At 34.3% G+C, this 22184-nt stretch overlaps 1 protein-coding gene across 2 annotated transcripts; it reads left to right on the plus strand.

The window, feature by feature from the left end:
• Positions 1–610: 610 nt before the first annotated feature.
• On the plus strand, positions 611–15282 carry LOC129264588 (glutaminyl-peptide cyclotransferase-like). 2 transcript variants are annotated; one of them, XM_064102432.1, is made up of 8 exons: positions 611–1094; positions 3499–3645; positions 5053–5331; positions 7591–7746; positions 8744–8843; positions 10206–10322; positions 11523–13269; positions 13318–15282. In XM_064102432.1, exons 1-7 carry the CDS (start codon positions 729–731, stop codon positions 11675–11677), a joined length of 1320 nt encoding a protein of 439 aa, XP_063958502.1. In that variant the 5' UTR covers positions 611–728; the 3' UTR covers positions 11678–13269; positions 13318–15282. The 2 variants fall into 2 exon arrangements, with proteins under 2 accessions (XP_063958502.1, XP_054758465.1); XM_054902490.2 differs by having other exon boundaries at positions 11523–13248; positions 13344–15282.
• The last annotated feature ends 6902 nt before the right edge of the window (positions 15283–22184 follow it).

Raw genomic sequence — 22184 nt, forward strand, 5'->3', positions numbered from 1 at the left:
GTATAAAATAAAGGAGAAAATCTGAAAATTTGTGTACAAAACAAATGGAGAGTTCAGTGTCCACAAATTCAGCCATTTTGAAGCATGTTTGCCAATTTGAGGATCCCCATAGAAAGTAAAACAAGACTTTTAAACACCCATAACTTGCTTATTTTATAACCGATTTGGTAAAACTTGTTTTATATTACTCTTTCCAACGGCTTCTCTTCTTGGGTTTGGTTTCCTTTAAAAATGGGTCCATATGGCCCCAATTTTTAGATACTGGCCTTAAACATGGGTCCATTTTTTTTTTTTTGCTTGTCATATTTTAATAGATCCCTATAATGAATTATATTTTAGTCAAAATTACCCGAAATATGGGTATGGGTTTTGAACCCGCTTCAGCCGCACACCCCCTTCCAAATCAAATCTAAGTACCCCCCCCCCCCCCGGGGGGTCTATAACGTCATAAATTCATCGTTTTTCCGGGTTTTTTTTTCAATTGAAATATTATGGAAGTTGTTTGATATTGCCTTTAATTTGGTCCCACTTTGGTCAGAGACCAGGGGCAATCTATGGCAAGCCGAAACCAACTAGCCGCACTGCACTCCATACAGTGTGTGTGCAGCGCATGCAGTGCCGTGACGTGACGTAGCAGTGACTCATCCTCATCTATCTGCAGTAAATCGCAGACAGCTAAATAAAGTGACAAATTAGAGGTCCTAAAAGGGATACTTTGTTTCAGATGCATGGCTAGCAGACATGGCAGGCGAAAGATAGCGAAGTCCAAGCCGGGTAAGCGGGGTAGAACGTCAAACATGCATGAACCAGAGGAGGAAGAGATTGATTTAGACGACACGACTGCCAGAACTTTACTCATGTCGGGTTTTACGGTTACCAAAAAGCAGCCCCGCCAGAGGTTCGGGTTGCTCATTGGACTCTTCCTGCTAGGCTGTGTAGTTGTTATATCTCTAGCTGGAGGGCTAGCTTGGACTTTATCAAAACACACCGATGTGCCTGAGAATATACCTCCTAACGCAGACAAAGTAATTGGAGGAGCTCATGACATTAAGAAAAATGATCCCGCATATGGGCTTTCAACTCAAGCAGTATTTGTACGTGAAATTTAACATTGTCATTGATGTGTTATTATTTTTTTTGTTCAAGGGCCAGGTAATGTTACAAATTTTGTAATAATTTGTAATAGAGATTTTGTCCGTGTGTGTGTTTTTTTTCCCAAAAATCCATTTTGACAATTCATAATAAGCATATAGATATAGCCATACATCATTAACCTGATCATGGTGCATTATTTAAATTGTTCATTCTGAAATAATTGATGTAATCTTGATGATGAACTTAGACTTAGAGATTTATAACTTTGGTCTTTTTTTAAAAGAACATTTACTTTGCACTTAAATGATTATAAGATGATCTGTCAGTATGACAGATCAACTATTAATTTCGTCCGAATTTTCTTTTTATTTATTTTTCATTATTTGATTCACAAGAGGACAATCTGATTTGTTATCTTCAAAGAAATAATGATTTATTAATTCCCATTTGATAAATGATTCTTAATTTAATACCATTATGAAAAGGACAATTATTTCAAATAATTGAGATTGAAGCACTTTAAGTGTGTGATAGGTTGTTAATAATAATTAATGATAGTATGTTCTGCCATAGTTGTACATGTTGGACATACCTGTCCTGAATGCATCTGCCAATACTCCTTTTGCCAAACAGAATTCTGGGTTACATCTATGTTCTTATTTGATTTTTTTATTAAAAAGTTTAATGCTTTCATTATGATATTGTAATTTGTAAGTATTGAAATGTATTTGGGATAGAACAAACGTCTTTCACTACATAAATGAATTTACAAACTAAGAAAATTAAACTGACAGAATTTTCCTGAAACATTCTCTTTCAAAGCAACGTGCTTTGGATTTTGTTGTTGGGGTGTTTTGTTTTATCTTATTAATTATTATTTATTTATTATAATTGTTTATTTAATTATTATGATTTTTTTTTGGGGGGAGGGGTATATTATACCAATTTCTAAAATTTTTAAAAGGCTACTTGAAAATTGTGACTTTATGTTTGGGGTCACAATTTCATCAGATTTGATTAAAACAAACTCCTTGTTTCTTCTTAACCAGCACAAGGAAATCATGACTTGGTACATGTATGAAACCTGAATTAGTTTTAGTAGTGGCATGCAAATTGTGCATAGTCATTGATTGCCCTCACCTGTACTTCGTGCAAAATATATTAAATAATCGTCATGTGATGGATGCATACATGACAAAAACATGATAAAACAGTTATGTGCATGGGAGAGTGCACATGCCTTGTTCTAGTTATGAATTGCCTAATTACTTTTCTAATATGGTCTAGAGCTGTTAATTTTTTCAATAAGAGCAGGAAATAATTACAATGTGTCTTGTATTTCCATGTGAAAGTCAAATACTAAATTTCTTCATGCAAACACATGAAATCACCACTTCACTCTCATTGCATGATAATATCATAGAGGCATATGCATCTATTATTGAAACTGACATCTGTTAAAAAGTGAGTATTCATTAAACCTGTATTGTTGTATTTTGCGTCTTCTTAAAGATCAAGTCCATTCCAGAAACGTGTTGATTTGAATCCATAGAGAATAATCAAACAAGTATAATGCTGACAATATTATTAAATAAGAACGTTATTACCAGACTAGTTATGACAAAGTTTTGCTTATTTTTCACTAAACAGTTAGATGTACAACTCAGTTATATGCGAGTGAGAGTCAATTATGTCCGTCATTCACAATTTCTTTTATTTTTATTGTTTGATTTATAAAATATTTCAATAAATTTTTACAGATCTGACAATAAGGTCACTTTTGGTTGAACCATAAAATGTTAAAACAATGGTAACTCCAGATGTTCAGGGAGAAATAAAACTTTATTTCACATGACAACAAAGAGAAAATTAGAATATTTAATATTTCATGTAATGAAATACAAAAGAAATAGTAAACGGATGATTCCATCAGTCTCCTCATTTGCATACCAACCAGGATGTGAATATGAATTTTTGTGAAATAAAGCTAAAATTTAGAATGTCATAACTTTCTTATTTAACATCTGATTTTTTTTTTCAATGGAATACAAGATTTTTACTTACTTTTTGATTCATGTTTAAATTACCAAAGTTCTTAGTATTGTCCTGAGAGCAAGCAATAATCACATGGTTGAAGTGTCATATTCAGAACCAGACCTTACATTTTTTTAATATTTAAAGGGCAATGCCTGTTTTCTTTTCATGCACATTTCTTACATGAATTAAACGAAAAATAAGAAGGGCACTACATATATTCATGGTCAATCAATGGGACATCCAAGTCAGGCCATGGTCATGGTGACTTTGGATTAATTTCAGCAGGATAGTTCATTTATTGCTTAGCCAAGAGTATAAATTCATATAAACATGAATAGTTATTATCTTGTTGCTGTATCATTGCAGAATAATCACCAAGCATCTTTGCTGAACTCAACTTCCTTTAAATCTGTGGCGAATGCAGTCAATGTACAAGATCTCAAAAGAACTGATTTGAACCCTCTACTCATTACAAGGGTTCCTGATACACCTGGCAGCAGAGCGGCACGTGAAGTAAGTTCTTTTTTTTTTTTAATTAGAACAGTTTGTTTTCCATGGATGAGAAGGACCTAATGGTTTCCCCACTATTGATTGCCCTCACCAATGCTGGCTTGCCCTCACCAATGCTGGCTTGCTTCCGTCATCAAGGGTTTACACTCTATGTACATGTATGAAGAATATGTATAGTGCCTATTCATTTGTATTATATGCATTTGTGGTCTTATCATTTTCTCTTGATTGTTACTTAACTTGCCCAGATTTGATTTCTTACTCAATGAATTGTTCTCATTTGATTTTTCAAAGTAATTCACCCTTGTTTCTATTGGCCATTTTACATTTTCAAACATAATCCAGCAGCCTTTGGTTTCATGATGCACAGGAAACAGAAATTAACAATCCCTATTGTGTTAGGCAAACAAAAGTTGATTCTTATTGGTTTGCACTTTGCAGTGCAATAATAGTAATATTTTACAATATGTCCAAGCACAGATATATCAAATTACTCCTGGATGTATACAATGTTATTTTCTTCCCAAATACATAATTTCATCAAAGATTGCAAACTAAATCCACTTGAACACATTTTTATTTCACATTTTCTCACCATTAAGGGAGATTTGCGAACAACTTACAAATTATACATTTTGTTTTATATTGATTATTATAATAACTTCCAACAACCTATACGTGCGTAATATTTTGTCCTGCTTGTGAAACATGATTCCTGAAAATATGATAGATTGATCATTGATTGAAGTTTCCTGTTTCTCTCTTTTCTCTTGTCCTTTAATAATTCTAAAGTGCACGTTAAGAGTTTGTATGCGAGGCCTAACTAATGCTCTCCTATAGAACTCAAGGGCATGTAACTCATAAACCATGCATGCCATGCCAATATTGTTACAGCTTATCCTCCCCCTTCTTTCAGTTTCAAACTAATGTTGTGCCAAGTTTGATTGGAGGACAGCTGTTTATTCATGGTCTGAAATAAGCTTTATTCACCAGAAAGATGACTGTACAATTGCCACATTGTGTAGACATGACTTTTGATTCAGTGCCATTATTATTTAATTTTTTCAAAATAGTATTCAGCAAGGGTTTGACTGAGATTATTATTATTGCTATTATGATTATATTGTTGTTATTGTTATTATTATCATTATTATTGTTTTGTTGTTGTTATTATCAGCATTATTAGTTTGTATTAAGTCATTTATATTATTTATTTCTTTCATTCTTTATTTATTTATGTATGTGTTTGCAGTTATCATAGTTTGATAACAGATCAACTGATTTTCAAACAAAGTGTCATCCAATCTATCCTTTGTGACTCAGTTTTGTCTGCTTATAGAGATTTATTATAGAATGTCATCATTGCATTGGAATTACACCAACACATATGATTCATTCATTCCTTTGCAGCACATCATAGGGAAGCTGACCAGTATTGGAGGATGGGACATAAATCAACACACATTCCAAGACACTACTCCCTTGGGCGTAAAATCATTCACCAACATCATTGCAACAGCCAACCCAAGTGTCAAGCGGCGTCTGGTCCTTGCCTGCCATTACGACAGCAAGTACTTTAAACGTCATGAGTTCATCGGAGCTACTGACTCAGCTCTCCCCTGTGCGCAGCTGCTTTATTTGGCCCGATCCCTGGCAGAGCCCTTGAGGCGGGCTAATGCTACAAACCCTGTAAGTTAATATGCTGCTGAAGAATGTTTTAGCTAATCTGGGGGGTGTTTCTCAAAGATTTAAGTATGACCCAGAGTCATGCTTAAATGCCTCGTTGCACGCATTTTAAAAGGCATGGCCGTATTGGTCAGATCCTGCTAAGAGGACGCGCATTACTGCTTATTGATCATTAAGATTGCGCGTTGCATATCATGTATGCGTTGGCATTTAAATGCGACTCTTAAGTCATATTCAAATCTATGTGAAACACCCCCCTGGATGATAATGATCATCATCATTATGATGATGGTGAAGATAAAAACGTAATGATGACGATGTTGATTGCTGATTGGTCTACATGTGCGTTGTCTTTCTGTTGGTCCCATGGTCTAACAATGGCTCATCTACAACCAGTCCATCTATTAACCATTTAGTGTTATATGACACCTAGATAGATCCTTGTCAATTGATTGGTTGTTCGATATCATTCAGCCCATTTTACAATAACATCATCAACAGTGCAATTTTGGATCCATTCATCGTGCAATTTTGGATCCATACGATTTTGTCCATTGCACGCGTGCACCGAGCCACCGATACATGTTGTATGCACGCGATAATCAACAGACCAAGCTCGCACTGCATAAGCATATTTTGCATCAAAATTCATAAATTTCATATGAAATATAATCTATTTTAGGTGTCATATAAACCAAATCATGAATGTTCTTTTCATATGTGCAATAGACAGAATACTTCATTCGGTGAAAGATGAAATGAATGATCCATTCAACTCGGCATAGCCGAGTTGAATGGATTATTTCATCTTTCACCTCCTGAAGTATTCTGTCCATTGCACTCATAAACATTCATTATTTGTATATTATTGCCATTTACTCCATTTACCATTTTGTCTGATTCCCAGGTATATATATATTTTGTATATTATCAACTTGGTCCAACACCATTTGGACTATGTGGTTTAATGAACAAAATTATAATTTCATTTGACAAATTTCAAAATGATTAGTAGACAAAGTGGATATTAGACTATTTGAAAATAAGACAAATTAGGTATTAGAACAAGTTTTGTGAAGACCAAACAGCATTTCAACAAAATTGATAGTAGACTAAGCTATAGACGAAGTGAATATTAGAGTCTGAAAAATATTGAAGATATTGGTATTCAAGCAGATGATCACAATTTACACCAAAGTAAAAAAAGATATACATCAGAAAATCAATGTCTGAATGGAAAAATTCCCCATCGACCATTGGGTGTTCATGTTTGAAAAACATAATATTTTAAAATCATTAATTAAGCCAGTTGTATATACATCATACAGTTTTGTCATATGTTGAAAGTAAATTCTTAGGAAAACACTTGTTATACTAGTCTAATTAATAACGATATTCTGGTTCTCAACTACTATGCCACACTTACGCATTGTCTTCATATTCAGACCCTAATCACATACAAGTGTATCCCATCCTTGCACCCAATAACCCCCCTCCCCCCTTTCCCATTCTTGCATCGCCCCCTGATTTGCAAAAAATAAAATTTGTCGGGCATGTTCCAGGGAAAATGAATAGATCCATATTACTTTAGAAGTTATAGATATTTCATCACCTTGATTGGGATTATTTGCCTAAAAGCAAACTCTTCTTGTTTTAAATGTTTAAAGAATAGTCATTCTTCATCTTGTATATTTCTTCTTGAAGGTTGGGTAGAAAGGTTTGTAATAGAAACAAGACTGCAATGATGCAGTCAGAATCTAATCTATAAAATTATTTTGTAGTGATCCAATAGGAATATTATCCCTGTCAAAAAATGGTACAAACTTGTAAATTTCTTCATGAAGTTTTCATTTAGCATCTTTTAGTTAAAAAATTGTATGTCTAGGGGAAGGTCCACTCACTGTCGTAACTTATGAGTTTATAGGTACTTGCCCGCATTTTGAAGTCTAGTTTGAGTTAGGCCATGGTCTAACTCTGTGCTGACATTGTGTTTACTGTGGGTTTTCCACATGCTCTTGTGACAGGGAAAACTATTCTAATTATTATTCCCAGATAGTTATGAATGATTTTTAGTGTCATATGAGCTTTTAAATTGAAAAAGTACTGTGAGAGATTTTTGTCATGATTGATTGTCCATAGTTAAACCAGGGAAGTGTTCCCTGGTTAAACCACAGCTTTAGACCAGAGATTAAATCAAACCCAAGTTCAGAATATTGGCCACTGTCGTTAATATTTGCTCTTGGATTTGTTTCCTTCCTGCAGCCTGTCACCCTTCAGCTGATATTCTTTGATGGTGAAGAGGCCTTCAAATCCTGGACAGATACAGATTCACTCTACGGATCACGCCAGCTTGCTGGAGACATGCAAAACACTGATCATCCTTACCCTGGGGCCCATACTAATCTTCTCGATGGCATGGTAATGATAGTGGTCATGAGGGGGGTGTTGTAGGACTTTCTCTGCTGCAACACCTCTTTTGAAAAATGTTTGCCTTTAGATTTAAGAAGTATAACATCATATGAGACTTTCAAATCTAAACTGAAGTCTGTCTTTACTAACATTATCAGACCTTTGCACTATGACACTCGTCCAAACTCTCTGATGCTTTCTATTTTTCTTGCACGGCTTGGAATAGAATATTTCTAGGTAGTCGACACTATATAAATGCCTTATTATCATTGTTTTCTTTAATTGCCTGGCATAAAGCACCATCCAAGCAAATAGTTTGGGGATTTTTGAAATTTCCTGGATCCACGCTCTCAGCGGAATGCGAATTAGTACCTGCGTCGTCCCTTCACGGGACTTGCCCAGTGGAGACACCTTTCTGACCAGTGCGTCCGAGAGATTGCATGATAATTGACATCACGGAATAGCAAAATTTCTTTAGTGGGCATTTTGTTTCAACAGCATAGCTAGAATATGTTTGGTCACATGATGCTGTTTGAACCAATCACTATAGAGGATTTAATTTATGTAGGATATAATGATGTTAATGAGCTTATTCTCTAGATGAATATTCGCTGTATGTTTTAGGGATACATACCATATTGCATAAAAATTCTAGGGGAGGGAGGGAGGGTATGTTTCATTAAAGACATAGAGATTACATGTCTATACAGACTACCTTTCTTGTCAGTGTGAGAAATGTAAAATAAAAGAGTAAAGTTCTCATATCGAAAAGTAGTGTAACTTTTGAACAAGAAAGGCTTGAAGAACTGTTCATCCTTCATTGACAGTGCACTACATTTCCATAATTCCAATGAGATTTTTAGCTAAAAAAAAGTAATGAATTTGGTCATATGTTGTTTAAAAGTAAAGATAAAAGGCTCCTCTCTAACTCTTCATTTTCAAAGTAAAGTCCTATTGAACTCCTCCTTCATCTCACATTATAATAAAACTTTGTTATTTCTTTCAGGATATGTTTGTTTTGCTGGATCTATTAGGAGCAAGGAATCCACGTTTCTATGATTACTTCCAATCAACATCAGTCTGGTACAACCACATGAGGAATATAGGTATATAGCTATTTTATACATTCTCAAACTTAGCATTTGCAAGCTCTGAACTTCATAGTGTTTGTTATAAATCAGTCAACTCGTGGTACCTTTCATATAGTTAAAAGGACCAAACTAGAGAGGCAAAGGGAGAACATCACCCTCCCTGGTTACCCCTGATGCAGTTGTCCTGGGCGGCTTCCTCGCTGAAGCAATAATTACGAGGTCTTAGAATCACTTTGATCAGTTTGTGATAAACTTTTACATTTTAAACCATTGCCTATAGGAACTAATTGGTCAATGTAGAGAGTCTTTTAGAATTAGAGAATTTTGTAATGGGTTGAGGAGCCCTCTCTCCATGTTAGGTCTCACTTTGTTTCCATAAAGTTTGTTTAAGATTGACTCAAAGTACATGATGGAGTTATAGTAGCAACCATTTCATGGGACCCAAAATGTCAGAACAAATGCCCTTGGAACAGGAGGGGTTAGAAGACTTAATTCGATGTGATGACCTTTATTGACCTTTAATTGTTTAGTCATATTCCTTCCATGATTTGTCACAGTTGTGCTCAAAAGTTAGTGAACCTCACCACAAGATGCACCCCTTCATGCTGAGTGTTGAATGTAGACAGCAACTTACATTGCAATGTTCGACATGCCCAGAGAAAAAAACTTCATCGATTATAATATTTTAACAATGGACTTCACAATTAAGTATCTAAAAGATGGTATAACTTGAACACTTTAAATATGTTCATTTTTCTGGTGGGGGTTCACTCTCTTTTGAACACCACTCTAGTTCCATTCTAAGTTGGTGTATTTGAGCCTTGCTTTCATAGATTATTGTTTTATGAGATTATGGAGTGTATGCCATGGCTCAAACCCACCATTAGAGTGAAGCGTTAAGAAAAAGTTCATCATCATCAGTAATGTATCACTTGGAGATGATTTTTGAAATAACATACAGTGAAACCTGTTTTTGCTACCACCTATCTTTAGTAGCCACCTGCAAACAGTGACCACTTAAACCAATATGTCTAAGGGGGTGTTGCAAGAAAATATTTGAAATCAATCCCAAATTTTCTGTTGCAATTTTGCAATTGAATGATTACTTTTAACTATAGCAAATCAGATTACACTCCTTTTTTCATGGAGTAGATTAGCTATCAGTCGCAAATTTGCAATAAATTGCACGGCATATACTTGATTTTGGGAACAAAAATAGACTTGTAATTGATCGCAAGTTTCTTGCAGCGCCCCATAAGAACCTGTTCACAGCAGTCGCCTGTCTATAAAGTCCACATTTTGTGTTTCCCATTGGTGGTCATTACAGACAAGTTTCACTATCACACTGTATCTCTTTCTTGTTACCACCACTCACAGAGCAAAGACTGAAAAGAAGCAGAGTGTGGACTGGAAGTACAACCAATAATTACTTTGTAGGCGGTACTCATTACAATGCTGGTATGCAAGATGACCACATCCCATTCTTACAAAGAAGTAAGTACCTTCTCTCTGAAAACCTCTTTTAATATTGTAAGCACATTAAGAGCAGAACTATTCTGTTATTTTAGACACCTTGTTAAAAGTAAGAGTCGCGTCATTTCCGCAGGAATACCTCAAGCAGCTTTTCATTACCAATTCTCACATTTCATCATCATCATAGACAAAGTACTGGGGAATGCTGCTGTGAAAAGAGCCAAAGTGCCCTTCTAAATTCTTCTAGGATTCATGCAAGAAGACGCAGCACAGACTTTGACAAGTTACATCATGTTGTAAAGCTCTCCTGGAATAGTACTATAGAAAGGCATCATGATCATATGAGTGCCAATATTTATTTATGTACCGGTAAATATATATTTTAAGTATTGAAATGGACTTCTTCAAATTGTGAGAAGTTCTTACTATAGCGTTAGGTCCTATTTTTAAAAAATACTTGAATACTTAAGGTGGACACACAAGGCAATGGCCTCATATGCCATGAATCTGGCATTTCACACACAAAAAAGTATATTGCAATGTTTGGATAATATCACATCACACACCAGTCCAGAGCAAGCAAGTGCCAATAACTAAGTGAAATATTGTCAGTGTACTCGTTTTTCAGTATTCATTGTGTGATTGATTTGAATTTGAACATGTGGCCCGCATATTGTAAGGGGATTAATACAGTTTACTTTCCTACTAAGCTCCCATATGGCATGGTCTAATGAATTATAATTATATCCCAAGCTATTGTTTATTTGATTATGATCTCTTAGAATATTTTCAGTAAGATCTTTGGAAACCTCTGAAATACTTTCTTTAACTGAATAGACAATATTCATTCCTGCTTAAAACAATATTACTCTTCATGTGGTATGTGAAGCTAAGTTTGATAAAGTGTCATGTGGAACCTTAAATTTTGAGGTGACTAATTCCAAACTAATATACCAGTCAGTGGATTAATAGATAAACATAATTTTTGCTTGGTCTGATTTTTACTTTAACGTAATTATAATAACATTGATCAATAAATGTTTAATTGATACTTCTAGAATAGATCAATTAAATTCTTCTTCTTGCAGTGATACAATATGAAATCTTTATACAAATCAATACATGTTCACTATTATGTAATCTTTTTCTTTGTTATCAATTTAACTCGCTTTTTATCATTTCAAACTTTTTCTTTCTTTCTTTCTTTCTTTGTACTTCCAGATGTAAGAATTTTGCACCTTATCCCAAATCCATTCCCGAATGTTTGGCACAAGTTGAGTGACAATGCAGCAGCCTTAGATGATAACACCATCTCAAACCTCAGTAAAATCTTTCACATATTTGTGGCTGAATATCTCAGCCTCCCTGCTCCATGATGACTTGGATCCATACAATGTGACCAAACTGTAATTTTAGAAGAACCTTTTGTTCTAATTCTTTATGGGGATATGTATCAAAACATTCCTTGTTATTTTTCTCCTTTTGGGGGACAGTTATCAAAACGTACCTTTTAAATATTTCTTCTTTTTGGGGACAGGTATTGAAACATACATTTTTTGCCTTTCATTTTGGGGAATGGTCGGCAGGCATACATTGTAATTTTCTTATCAAAGCGTAGTTATGATTGTTATGTCAAGCAAATATGTTTTGATAATTTAGGGTCGTCTGCCTTTTTATCCAGCTCTTTTTCATTCTTGCATTCACTAAGGGAAATATTTGAGGGATCTTGGCTTATGTAGGCATACTGGAGTGGAAAAAATCTTCTTTTTTTTTACAACAATATTCATATGTTTACATGTTATGATAAATACAATCGCAGAAAAGTCACACATATGAAACATATGATGGGTATGGTAAATTAGACCTGAAATAAGATTAAATTTCTGTTGGGCCTAGCGCCACAAGTTGAACTCGCCGATTTGTATGAGAACAGAATAGCAAAAGAAACAATGCAGTTGTTCACACTAATCTAGTAATTTTTATCTATGACTGTCAGTGTAGTAGGTTTCACGGTACACCAAACTCGATGTTTCAACAAGTGTGTTCTTGTCATCTTCAGGAAAACAAGAACACACTTGTCGAAACATCGAGTTTGTTGGTCATTTTTCAGGACCAACACTTGCCCAAGAAAGATACATGGTGTACCATGAAACCTACTACACTATTCTACTTCACCATGGAAACCTTCAGAAGTTATATGTGAGTGTCGGTCCTCCTAAGAGGGGGGGTGACAATGTTAGATATATCTGAGAATATAAATGATATAAGCCATAAAATTTGGTGCGATATGAAGCATGTAAGTCAATTAGATCTGTGGTATGTTTTATGGCTCACTGAGCCTACAATTTCAATTCAGGCGGGTGTTTCATAAAGCTGTTTGTAAGTCAAGAGCGACTTTAAGAACGACTGGTGATCCTTTCTTGTGGTAAATGATATTCACCACTCGTTCATAAAGTCGCTCTTAACTTGCGAACAGCTTCAAGAAACGGCCCCCTGTTTTGTGTTAATGTCACATGTATATGAGACATATGATGGGAATGGTAAATAAGACCTGAAATAAGCTTAAGTGCTAGTCAGGCCTGGTGCCACAAGTTCAACTCACTGATAGAACTGAATAACAGAAGAATCTATGATTGTCAGCCTTTCTAAGAAGGGGGGGGGGGGCAATCATAGGTATATCTGAGCATATCAGTGCTACCAGCCATACATATAAAGCATGTAAATCAATTAGATGGGTGTTATATTTTAAGCCTCACTGAGCTTACATTTTCAATCCAGATTTGTTTTTAATGTACTCGATTCAGAGAGTGTGAAAAAATGTGTAATACCCACCCAAATTATTATATTAGTGGTCATAGAATTACATTCCACAGAGATCAGTTTAGCAAATTTGAATAAGATTTTCCTTTTTTATTAGGGTTTGAAATAATTATGTAAGTATTTACAGGCAGAGGCAGCGGAACGTCAGGCTCATACAATAAAAGTGGAGGGGCACCTATTGTTTGGCAGACAAAAGGTGCCCCTCCACTTTCTTTGTCTGAGCCTGATGTTCCATGGCTTCTGTTTACAGGGTTTCTTTTATGTGCAAAATTACAAAAAAGCAGTAATGTATTCAAAAGGTTTTGAAAATTGATTTTTTATTTTGTATACGTTTTTATTTTGCCATGATTATTGCATGTAAACATTGAAATACTTGAATATGGTTATTTTTTTTTTTTCGAGTCGTTATAGTCGGCTTGTAATATGCTATTATTACTTTGTAATCCTCAACCAAATCTGCAAACCTGGACAGTCAGAATCATGGATTTTACCAATTATGAATTATAATGCATATTAAAGTGATAGATATTTTTATTTATATTGAATGATATTTTCTTCCTGAGTAGATTTCAACTATGAGAAAGGGAGATGGAAGTTACAAGTTTGTGAAAGAGGACCCTGAAGTTCAAACAAAAAATATCTAAGTTTTTTTTTTTTTTTTTTGTAAAATATGCCCGAAAAATATATTTATTGGTGATTGTAATGATTTTAGTCTAAAAAGGGCAACAGATCATCAAAATTACTCTGTTGGAACTTCAACAGATTTGTGATTAGGAATATTATCTTGCTATATTCAGGCAGTGTCCTCTTAACATTCTGTTTTCATTGTCCTCAGTGTAAGTGTTATGTTGGGGCATAGTGTGTAGACTCTATTGAATAAAATTTCTTACATTATGATCTGCAAATTTATGTTTGCTTTGAATTGAGTTTACATTATTGGGTATTTATTGGAGTGCAATGAATGAGATATGCTTCATTAGTTTCTCTTAGTTATTTCTTCTTATTTTTTTCTTCTTCAGATTTAAGCTACTATTTACATTATGCATTGTAGGTCAATGCAAATGCACCAGACTTTTGATTTATGTTAAGAGAAGCTTTGGTATTTGAATAATGGAATTGGAATTACTGGTAAACAGCGACGAAACAAGTCTCCATAGGCCTACATTGTACTTGTTATTTGATCACAAATGATCCCAGCATTTAGATACCTTCAATGTTCATGTACCAATCATTACATTCATTCTCACTGACGTACATTTGGTGCTTGGCACAGTATATGTCATATTGTTCGAAGGTTGACTTCACAGAATTCTTGGCAACCCATTACCTGAACACTAAGTTTTTTTTATTCATGTCATTGTCAAATATTTTGGGACTAATGCAATATCTTCAATTTGACTTGAAATATGAATGTTAAAATAACGCACGAGGCAGAAAAGAGAGGGTCCTTTTTAATGCCACATTTTGACTTATCATGATACCGTATCTTCATATCAAAATTGCTCAAGTATTCTTAGGTTGACTGCAGCTCTGTGTATGAACCATCTCCCATTTTCCACAATGCAAGCGGTATGAACTTGAATGATGCATGGAGTCAAGTTTTCAGTAATGACATTCTTCTTTGAGGAATTGAGGCATAAATTAATGATTTTAAAAGAATATTGTCTTTTCAATATTAGAATTATTTAAGATTATTAACTTGTGATGAAAGAAGACATCATAATAGTCTGGCCTTTTATTTGAATAATTGTATTCAATTGGATGTTGTTGGCTTCATAGGTTTTATTTTGCATAATTATATGTTAATCGGAATATTGTAAGCTTTCAGGGTTTTTAAAATCATTTTTACATATATGGGTATAGTTATTGTTTTTTGCTTTGGATTATTTGGCACAACTTGTCTTATTACCCAATCATGTCTAATATGCAGGTCTATCTGTCTAATTCTAAGCTTTAAAGACTACAGAATTAAGTTAAACCTAAGACAAACGTTATTTATAAGAATTTTTGCATAATGTGGTCTGAAAATTGCTCAGACTTAGATAATTATTTGACTTCTAGAATGTTGACCTATGCAGACATGTAACTGTCCAGTTAAGTGTCCAGCTACTTGCAAGTAGAGATATATTTTTCTTCAATAAAGAAGAAGCTTTGTGAAGAAGTACTGGATTTATGTGTTTTATATTTTGATTGTGCTCTTTTTGTAATGTTTACGAGAGACGATTTAGAAGGCATGAGATTGAAATAGGCTGAAATGTTCTTTTGGGAGAAACATCTTTCAGAGAAGATTATTCATTAAAACTATACGATTCTTTAAAAGCCATGTTGTTATCTTCTGACTTGAACAATCATGTAAAAATATGTGGCTTAACCATGTTTCTAATGACCCCCAATGCACACTCTGTCTGTCTTGTCTGTCTCTCCGGCTCCCCCCCCCCCCCCTCCCTCCTGATCTCTCTCTATCCCCATCACTTCTCTTTGTAGAACTCTTCTTTCTCCCGTCTCTGTATGTGAATGTTTGTGTTTCTCTTACTCTCACACACCTCCTACCTTTAAAAGTTGAATAGGTTTGATTGGTCTTATTATTCTGGATTGAACGGTTACAGCATATTCTATTTTTCAGTTAATATGTATTTCAAAGAAATTATTCCGTAACCTACATGCACATAAAGTGAATGATCGATCACCAAGAGGGGGCGACAAACTATAATTGACAAGAATCATATGATATCAAATTTTATACACAGTTTATTGGGTTGAAAAATAGTGGTATTATACCATTTCTCCGTACATGTATTTCAATAAAAAATAAATACAAATATATTTACATTAGCAATGACAACAAAATTGTATGACCAAACGTGTCTTGTGAGAGTGCATTGGATCGCCTTGAAGTTTACTCGTTGTTTTCTCCATTCAGTCTTGTTTAAAAAAAGAAAGTTTTCAGTTCAGTGGTGATAAAAATAGTACATTTGAAGTCAAACAGTTTACAAACATCTGGGCAATTCGATACAAATTGTCTCCTCGCCCAAATTGATCAATTTATCATAATAAAAAATAACGAAATTTTGTATCAAATAAAACAGCTGAAAATGGTGTCATTTTACCTAATTTAAGTTTATTTGAAGTTGAAATCTATGTCAATGTGATTTTTCAAAGATTTTTTTTTACAAAATGTTTTATGATATTTTTATATAAAAATATTTTTGCTTGTTTATGCATGTGTTCCCTCCCCCCTAAAAAAAAAAGAGACTTGATTTTTGTGTAAATTTAGATGAATGAAAAGAGATATATGCATGATAAGATTGTGTATAATGCTAAGCTTAGGGGTCCTTATTAGGAAGAACGAGTATCGAATTTGAAGTTACCTATATTGACATATTTTGACAAAGTTTGCCCAAACTCCTGTGTTTCAATAAACCTCATCCTTGAATGCAATCAGTAAAAAATAAAAATCATGCCATGTCAATCTTTATATAAACTTATTACAATATAATCATCACTTAAAGCCATTTGTAGTTGTTTTATTTATTTATTTTTATTTTTGTTCAATTTGCATACACACTTGTTTGTACTGATTCAATTCATCTCAATCTACAGCCAAAAAAAAGTATAGATCATTGGATTTTGGGTGAGATAATATAGGTAAGCAAAAAATTTTGATTTTTAAAGAATCTTTCCCAAAATATTCTATAAAAACATAATGTTGAGGTGTGCTTCAGCCTTGGTGAGAACGGAGATAATAAAATAGCATATGGAAGTCTGATTTATCATGCTATCACCACCATTTTGAAGATATCATATTATGGCAAGTAAACACTAGAATGCACAGATGTATGTTAACTTCTGACTCAAATAGTAAATTGTTACCATATTCACCTCGTTTGGGTTTACAGCATAACTACCAACAAAAATGATTATATCAATCAAATAACATTGTATGAACGATATCTGACATTTATAGCAACAAATGAATGAAAAATCATTAAGGAACAGTGATGGCAAGCAAAATAAAAGTATTTTCAGCGCTTTGAAAATGAGCAGATATTTACAAAGTTGATTCCGTTATCGTACATAATGTAGATTATTAAATGAATACAGTCTCTATCAAAGTTAATGTCTTCCCTCCATGAGCGTTAACTTGAAATCTATTTCAGTGTGCCTACACAGAGTGAAAATATTGTGACTCTGTAAAAGTACTCGATCGATTGTCTTCTCGCTTATTGGATCAATTAGATTTCCCACGGATATTCCATGGAAGAAAAACTGATTGATGTAATAGAAAGATTTCGAGCATTGTTTTACAGTTTTTGACTGGTGGACTATTATAGTTGAACGGAAATGTGCATAGCCTTGAAAGACGCCATATTAATCAACGAACCTCGATACTGAAACTATTTTATACCAAGTTGGTATGAATATGAAAGTATAAAGTCATTTTTATAATTGAAATCATCCATCAGAGGCTTCGTTTTGTAAAGGGTTGAGTAAGATCCATAGTAATATTTGACGAACCTTGTATTTTAATTCCAATCTCGCGCGAATAAAAAAGAAATTGATTCTTTTTTATAAATATTTATGTTGAGTCTTCACAATTTTTCGAGGTTTCTTGAGTCTGTTCAATTTGACAAATTACACGATAAATCTATTACAAAATGTGAAAAATAACCAGGTGGGTTTATTTTTTATTTTTTTGGGGGGGTTCATCAGCCCCTTCCTCCCTTTTCCCCACTCTGTTCTCTGTTACGTCATTATCAGTCATTGTGAGTATAATTATGTTTTATTATTCTATTATTGTCTCCAGGATAGGCACGTATAACATTAAAAATTATAGCCATTCACAGACAATTTCAACCAAAGGTCACTTCCATATATAATAATACAGCAGCATCAAAATATCTTTACAAAGCACAATACATCGGTTGGACGAACAACTGCATGTCTTGATAAATTTCCAACTTCGTCATCATTTTTACCAATGTTCACATAATAATGGATTGGTTTTATTGTCTGGAATCGGAAGACTATTCAGAATTGCACAAAAGTTGATTACTGTAGAACTAATATTTTCAGTATACTATTTGATCTTTTTGTCTGTTTCTCGCCAATCTTAAGAGTTCATAAGTCTTCTGTCGAGCGCGGGCGCTCCTCTCCAGCAACTCCTCGGTGCGTTTAATCAACCAATCAGCAAACTGGACCAGACGCTCGTTTGGATCTGCAGCAAAAAATAAAAGGGATGAAAAGAAGTGTTATTCAGGGGAGCGTTTCATCAATATTTTCATCCGACAAGTTGTCAGATCTGACATCTTTCCATGATTTTGATTGGCAGAGAGGCACTGTTCCTATGGTAACTGTCGGATAAAATGGGACTTGTCGGATAAAACGTCCGACAAGTCCTTTCATGAAACGCCCCCCAGATTATGCATGAAAAAAAAAACCTCACCATACGGAAGATCGTATATAAAACCTTATTTTTTTGCGCCTATCAGTATCCCATGCCGTATGCCAAATCATATCCCTCTTTTATTTTGTATTCATTACGTCGCTAGCGTACAGATGGGGGAGGGGGGGGGGTTAAAGGTGCTATGATCCCCCCCCCCCCGAAAAAAGAAGAGAAATACGAATATAAAAAAAAGTTCCGTGACCAAGGAAAAGGGAGAACGAGAAAAAAAGGGGGAAATTAAAACGGTGCCATTTTTTTTATTAATGTAAAAATCTATCACAAAATTAGGTTTTGTATTCAAAAGGTCGCTTGCTTCACTCGCTCGCAGCTTTTCATAAAATGTTGCTCCATGGGCCATGTTTGACCCCCTCAAAATTGTTGGATCATTATGCCACTGCATTACGTAAAATATAAGGGATATATTGGGAAAGATTCAAGATTGAATTGTGTCGTTGGGCCATGGATTTGCTGCCTGATATTGGTGTTCTGTTCCTAAACCTTTAATGGCTTAATATATATTTGAAAGTGGGGGGTTGGGGGTTGGGTATCAAAACAATTTGAGGGGGGTTTGAACACCTGTAGCCCCCCCCCCCTGCTTACACCACTTGCTTATATCATAATGAATCCAATAATTACCAGGGTTATTCAAGAGAGCCAAGCAACCTTTAATTCTAACTTGCAAAATTTGTGATTATTCCCAGGAGAATAATCATGCGTCTTTACAATTTTTCTCTCTTTTCATTAGAACTTGAGTGATTACTCTAACATGACTAATGCCTCGTGATCTATAACGTCATGTACTGTGGTTTGATGGCTCAGCTGAAAATCGTTCATTATAAGCCAAGTCACTGGGCTGGGTTGGTGTATGGCCAGAAAGGTAAGGTGATTGGTTCGAGCAAATCGTAGGCCGAGAAAGAACAGTAGTGTACCTGGAATATCGCGTCAGGAGGGGCAACATTTATTAACAACTTTTTAAATGCGGGCCAAAGATCACCGCCATTTAAGGAAATGCGTCAAACAAATTCTGACAACCAAAAAGAAAAGATCAAAATTCTGTTGTGAGGGGGGGGGGGGTGATTTCCCCCTCTCTTTAGTGAGAAAGAGTGAAACACATAATCAATCAAATGAAATCATAGAGGGGGATACATACATGAAAATTAAGCGAACGTAATGTCATGAAAAAAGAAAAAAGAAAGAAAATAAAAACGGGGAAAAAATGAAATGAAATGAAATGAATGTTTAGATTTCCAAGCCCAAGCATTTTTAGTGGATTTTAAGTAGGCTTTTTTTCAATGAATGTCGATATTTGCAATGTGTTCTCGTTAATCACAATCCACCCCCTTTTTAATCCCACCCCTCCAATCCCTTCTTACCCCCTCATTGTCAAGACACTTGGTGACCTTGTCGCGTTTAATAGGTGAGTCATGTTCAATGACTAGCATGCATGGAGACGGGACAAAACAATTATTAATCTATGATCAATTCATCAGACTCTTACTCCTTCCGAGTACCGTCCTAAGTAATGCACTGATACAGTCGTGTAGATTCGTTGCTATGGTTACGATATACCGCTGAGACACCAACGCATGTACTGTGAACCAAGAGTTTGATATCCGAACTTAAAGGACAAGTCCACCCCAACAAAAAGTTGATTTGAATAAAAAGAGAAAAATACTGTGAACCAAGAGTTTGATATCCGAACTTAAAGGACAAGTCCACCCCAACAAAAAGTTGATTTGAATAAAAAGAGAAAAATCACACAAGCATAACACTGAAAATTTCATCAAAATCGGATGTGAAATAAGAAAGTTATGACATTTTAAAGTTTCGCTTAATTTCACAAAACAGTTATATGCACATCCTGGTCTGTATGCAAATGAGGAGACTGATGACGTCATCCACTCACTATTTCTTTTGTATTTTATAATAGGAAATATGAAATATTCTAATTTTCTCCTCATTGTCAAGTGATACAGCGATTAATTTCTCCCTGAACATGTGGAATTAGCATTGTTTAATACTATATGGTTCAGTCAAGTTGGTCCTTATTGTCAAATCTATAAAAAATGAAATATTGTATAATTCAAACAATAAAAAACAACAGAAATAGTGAGTGATGGACATCATCGACTGACTTACCAAGTTGTGCATATCACTGTTTTGTTGGGGTGGACTTGTCCTTTAACTTGAAAAAAAATCGATTAAAATTTACTTTTCTGTGACTTTCAATAAAAAAAAAGAATTATACCCTGATATGAAAATATCTTAATTCTGGGAGAGGCTTCTATTTCATTAAAACTATCATGGAGTATACTGAAAACTGTTCTTAGGAATCCGATCTTTGAATGTGCCACATTATCTTCTGCGACTGCGTTAAAATATATTTTCATTAAAGAATATAGGCTTATGTTAGGCATAAAATTATCAACCTATATTCTATGAGATTAAAAAAAAGGTGATTGCAATTTGAATTTATAGATTTATAAGTAATTTAAACAGGAAACTTAAGTTACCAGCTTATGAAACAGCCGATGAGAAATGGAAATATTTCAAGAAACAATTTGGATGGTGTTTATTATATATATATATATATATATATATGTATATATATATATATATATATATATATATGTGTGTGTGTAAAGTTATACATGTACAACAGCTTTGGCAACTCTTTTATTTAAATATTGTAAAGAAATGGATGAAGAGAACAATGGTAGGCGTCTGTCTATCTGAAGGTCAATCGGATCGGGGTCGCCCTAGCCACTAACCCGTCTCTGTGGTCTAGTGGTTAAGGCACCGGCGTTCAAAGCTGGGGGCCCGGGTTCGATTCCCGGCAGAGACATTTTTTCGGCATCACCAATTTTTCCAAAGGGTAGATAGCTCTGGGGAACCTTGATTTAAGCTACGCCTACCATTGTTCTCTTCATCCATTTCTTTACAATATATATATATATATATATATATATATATATATATATATATATATATATATATATATATATATATATATATATATATATATGAAGATATAAATGAGAAAACGTAACACTAAATTTCAACAAGTTTGACTTGCTCTAAAATTATTCATCAATTCTATACTGAAATTTCAAGACGACTGAATGCTGAATCATCTTTTGTCAAGTAAAAAAACCCACTTTGGCCAAGTAGTTGGAACGGATTAAAACACCATAAGTGCGGTTATGAATACAAAGAATGATTTAATCATTTCAGAAATCCTTATCCTCCATTAAATTGATGACATAAATAAGAATGTAGAAACCCTAATCGTCTTACAAAATTAATACCCTTTTATGATCCCACTTTACTATATATTTGCGACTCACCCATTCATACCCCCAAACACACACACTTTATTTGAAATCTAACAATACCTTGCCAAAAGCACAAACATCATCAAAGCCCGTTTACTAACAGGACCCCAAGCTTGTGGTACTTTAAAAACAACAGTAAAATTTTATGATGCCGTATAGGACTAAACTTTGTTTTCTTAAAAAAGAAACTATGTACCTTTTTGTGCGTGTGTGTAGATTTGCCAAAAGTTTACAAAATATACATCCATTTTACCAACAAAAATAATAATTTAATTCCGAAAAGCT

Source organism: Lytechinus pictus, chromosome 7 (genome assembly GCF_037042905.1).
Source record: "Lytechinus pictus isolate F3 Inbred chromosome 7, Lp3.0, whole genome shotgun sequence".
Taxonomy (NCBI): Eukaryota; Metazoa; Echinodermata; class Echinoidea; order Temnopleuroida; family Toxopneustidae; genus Lytechinus; species Lytechinus pictus.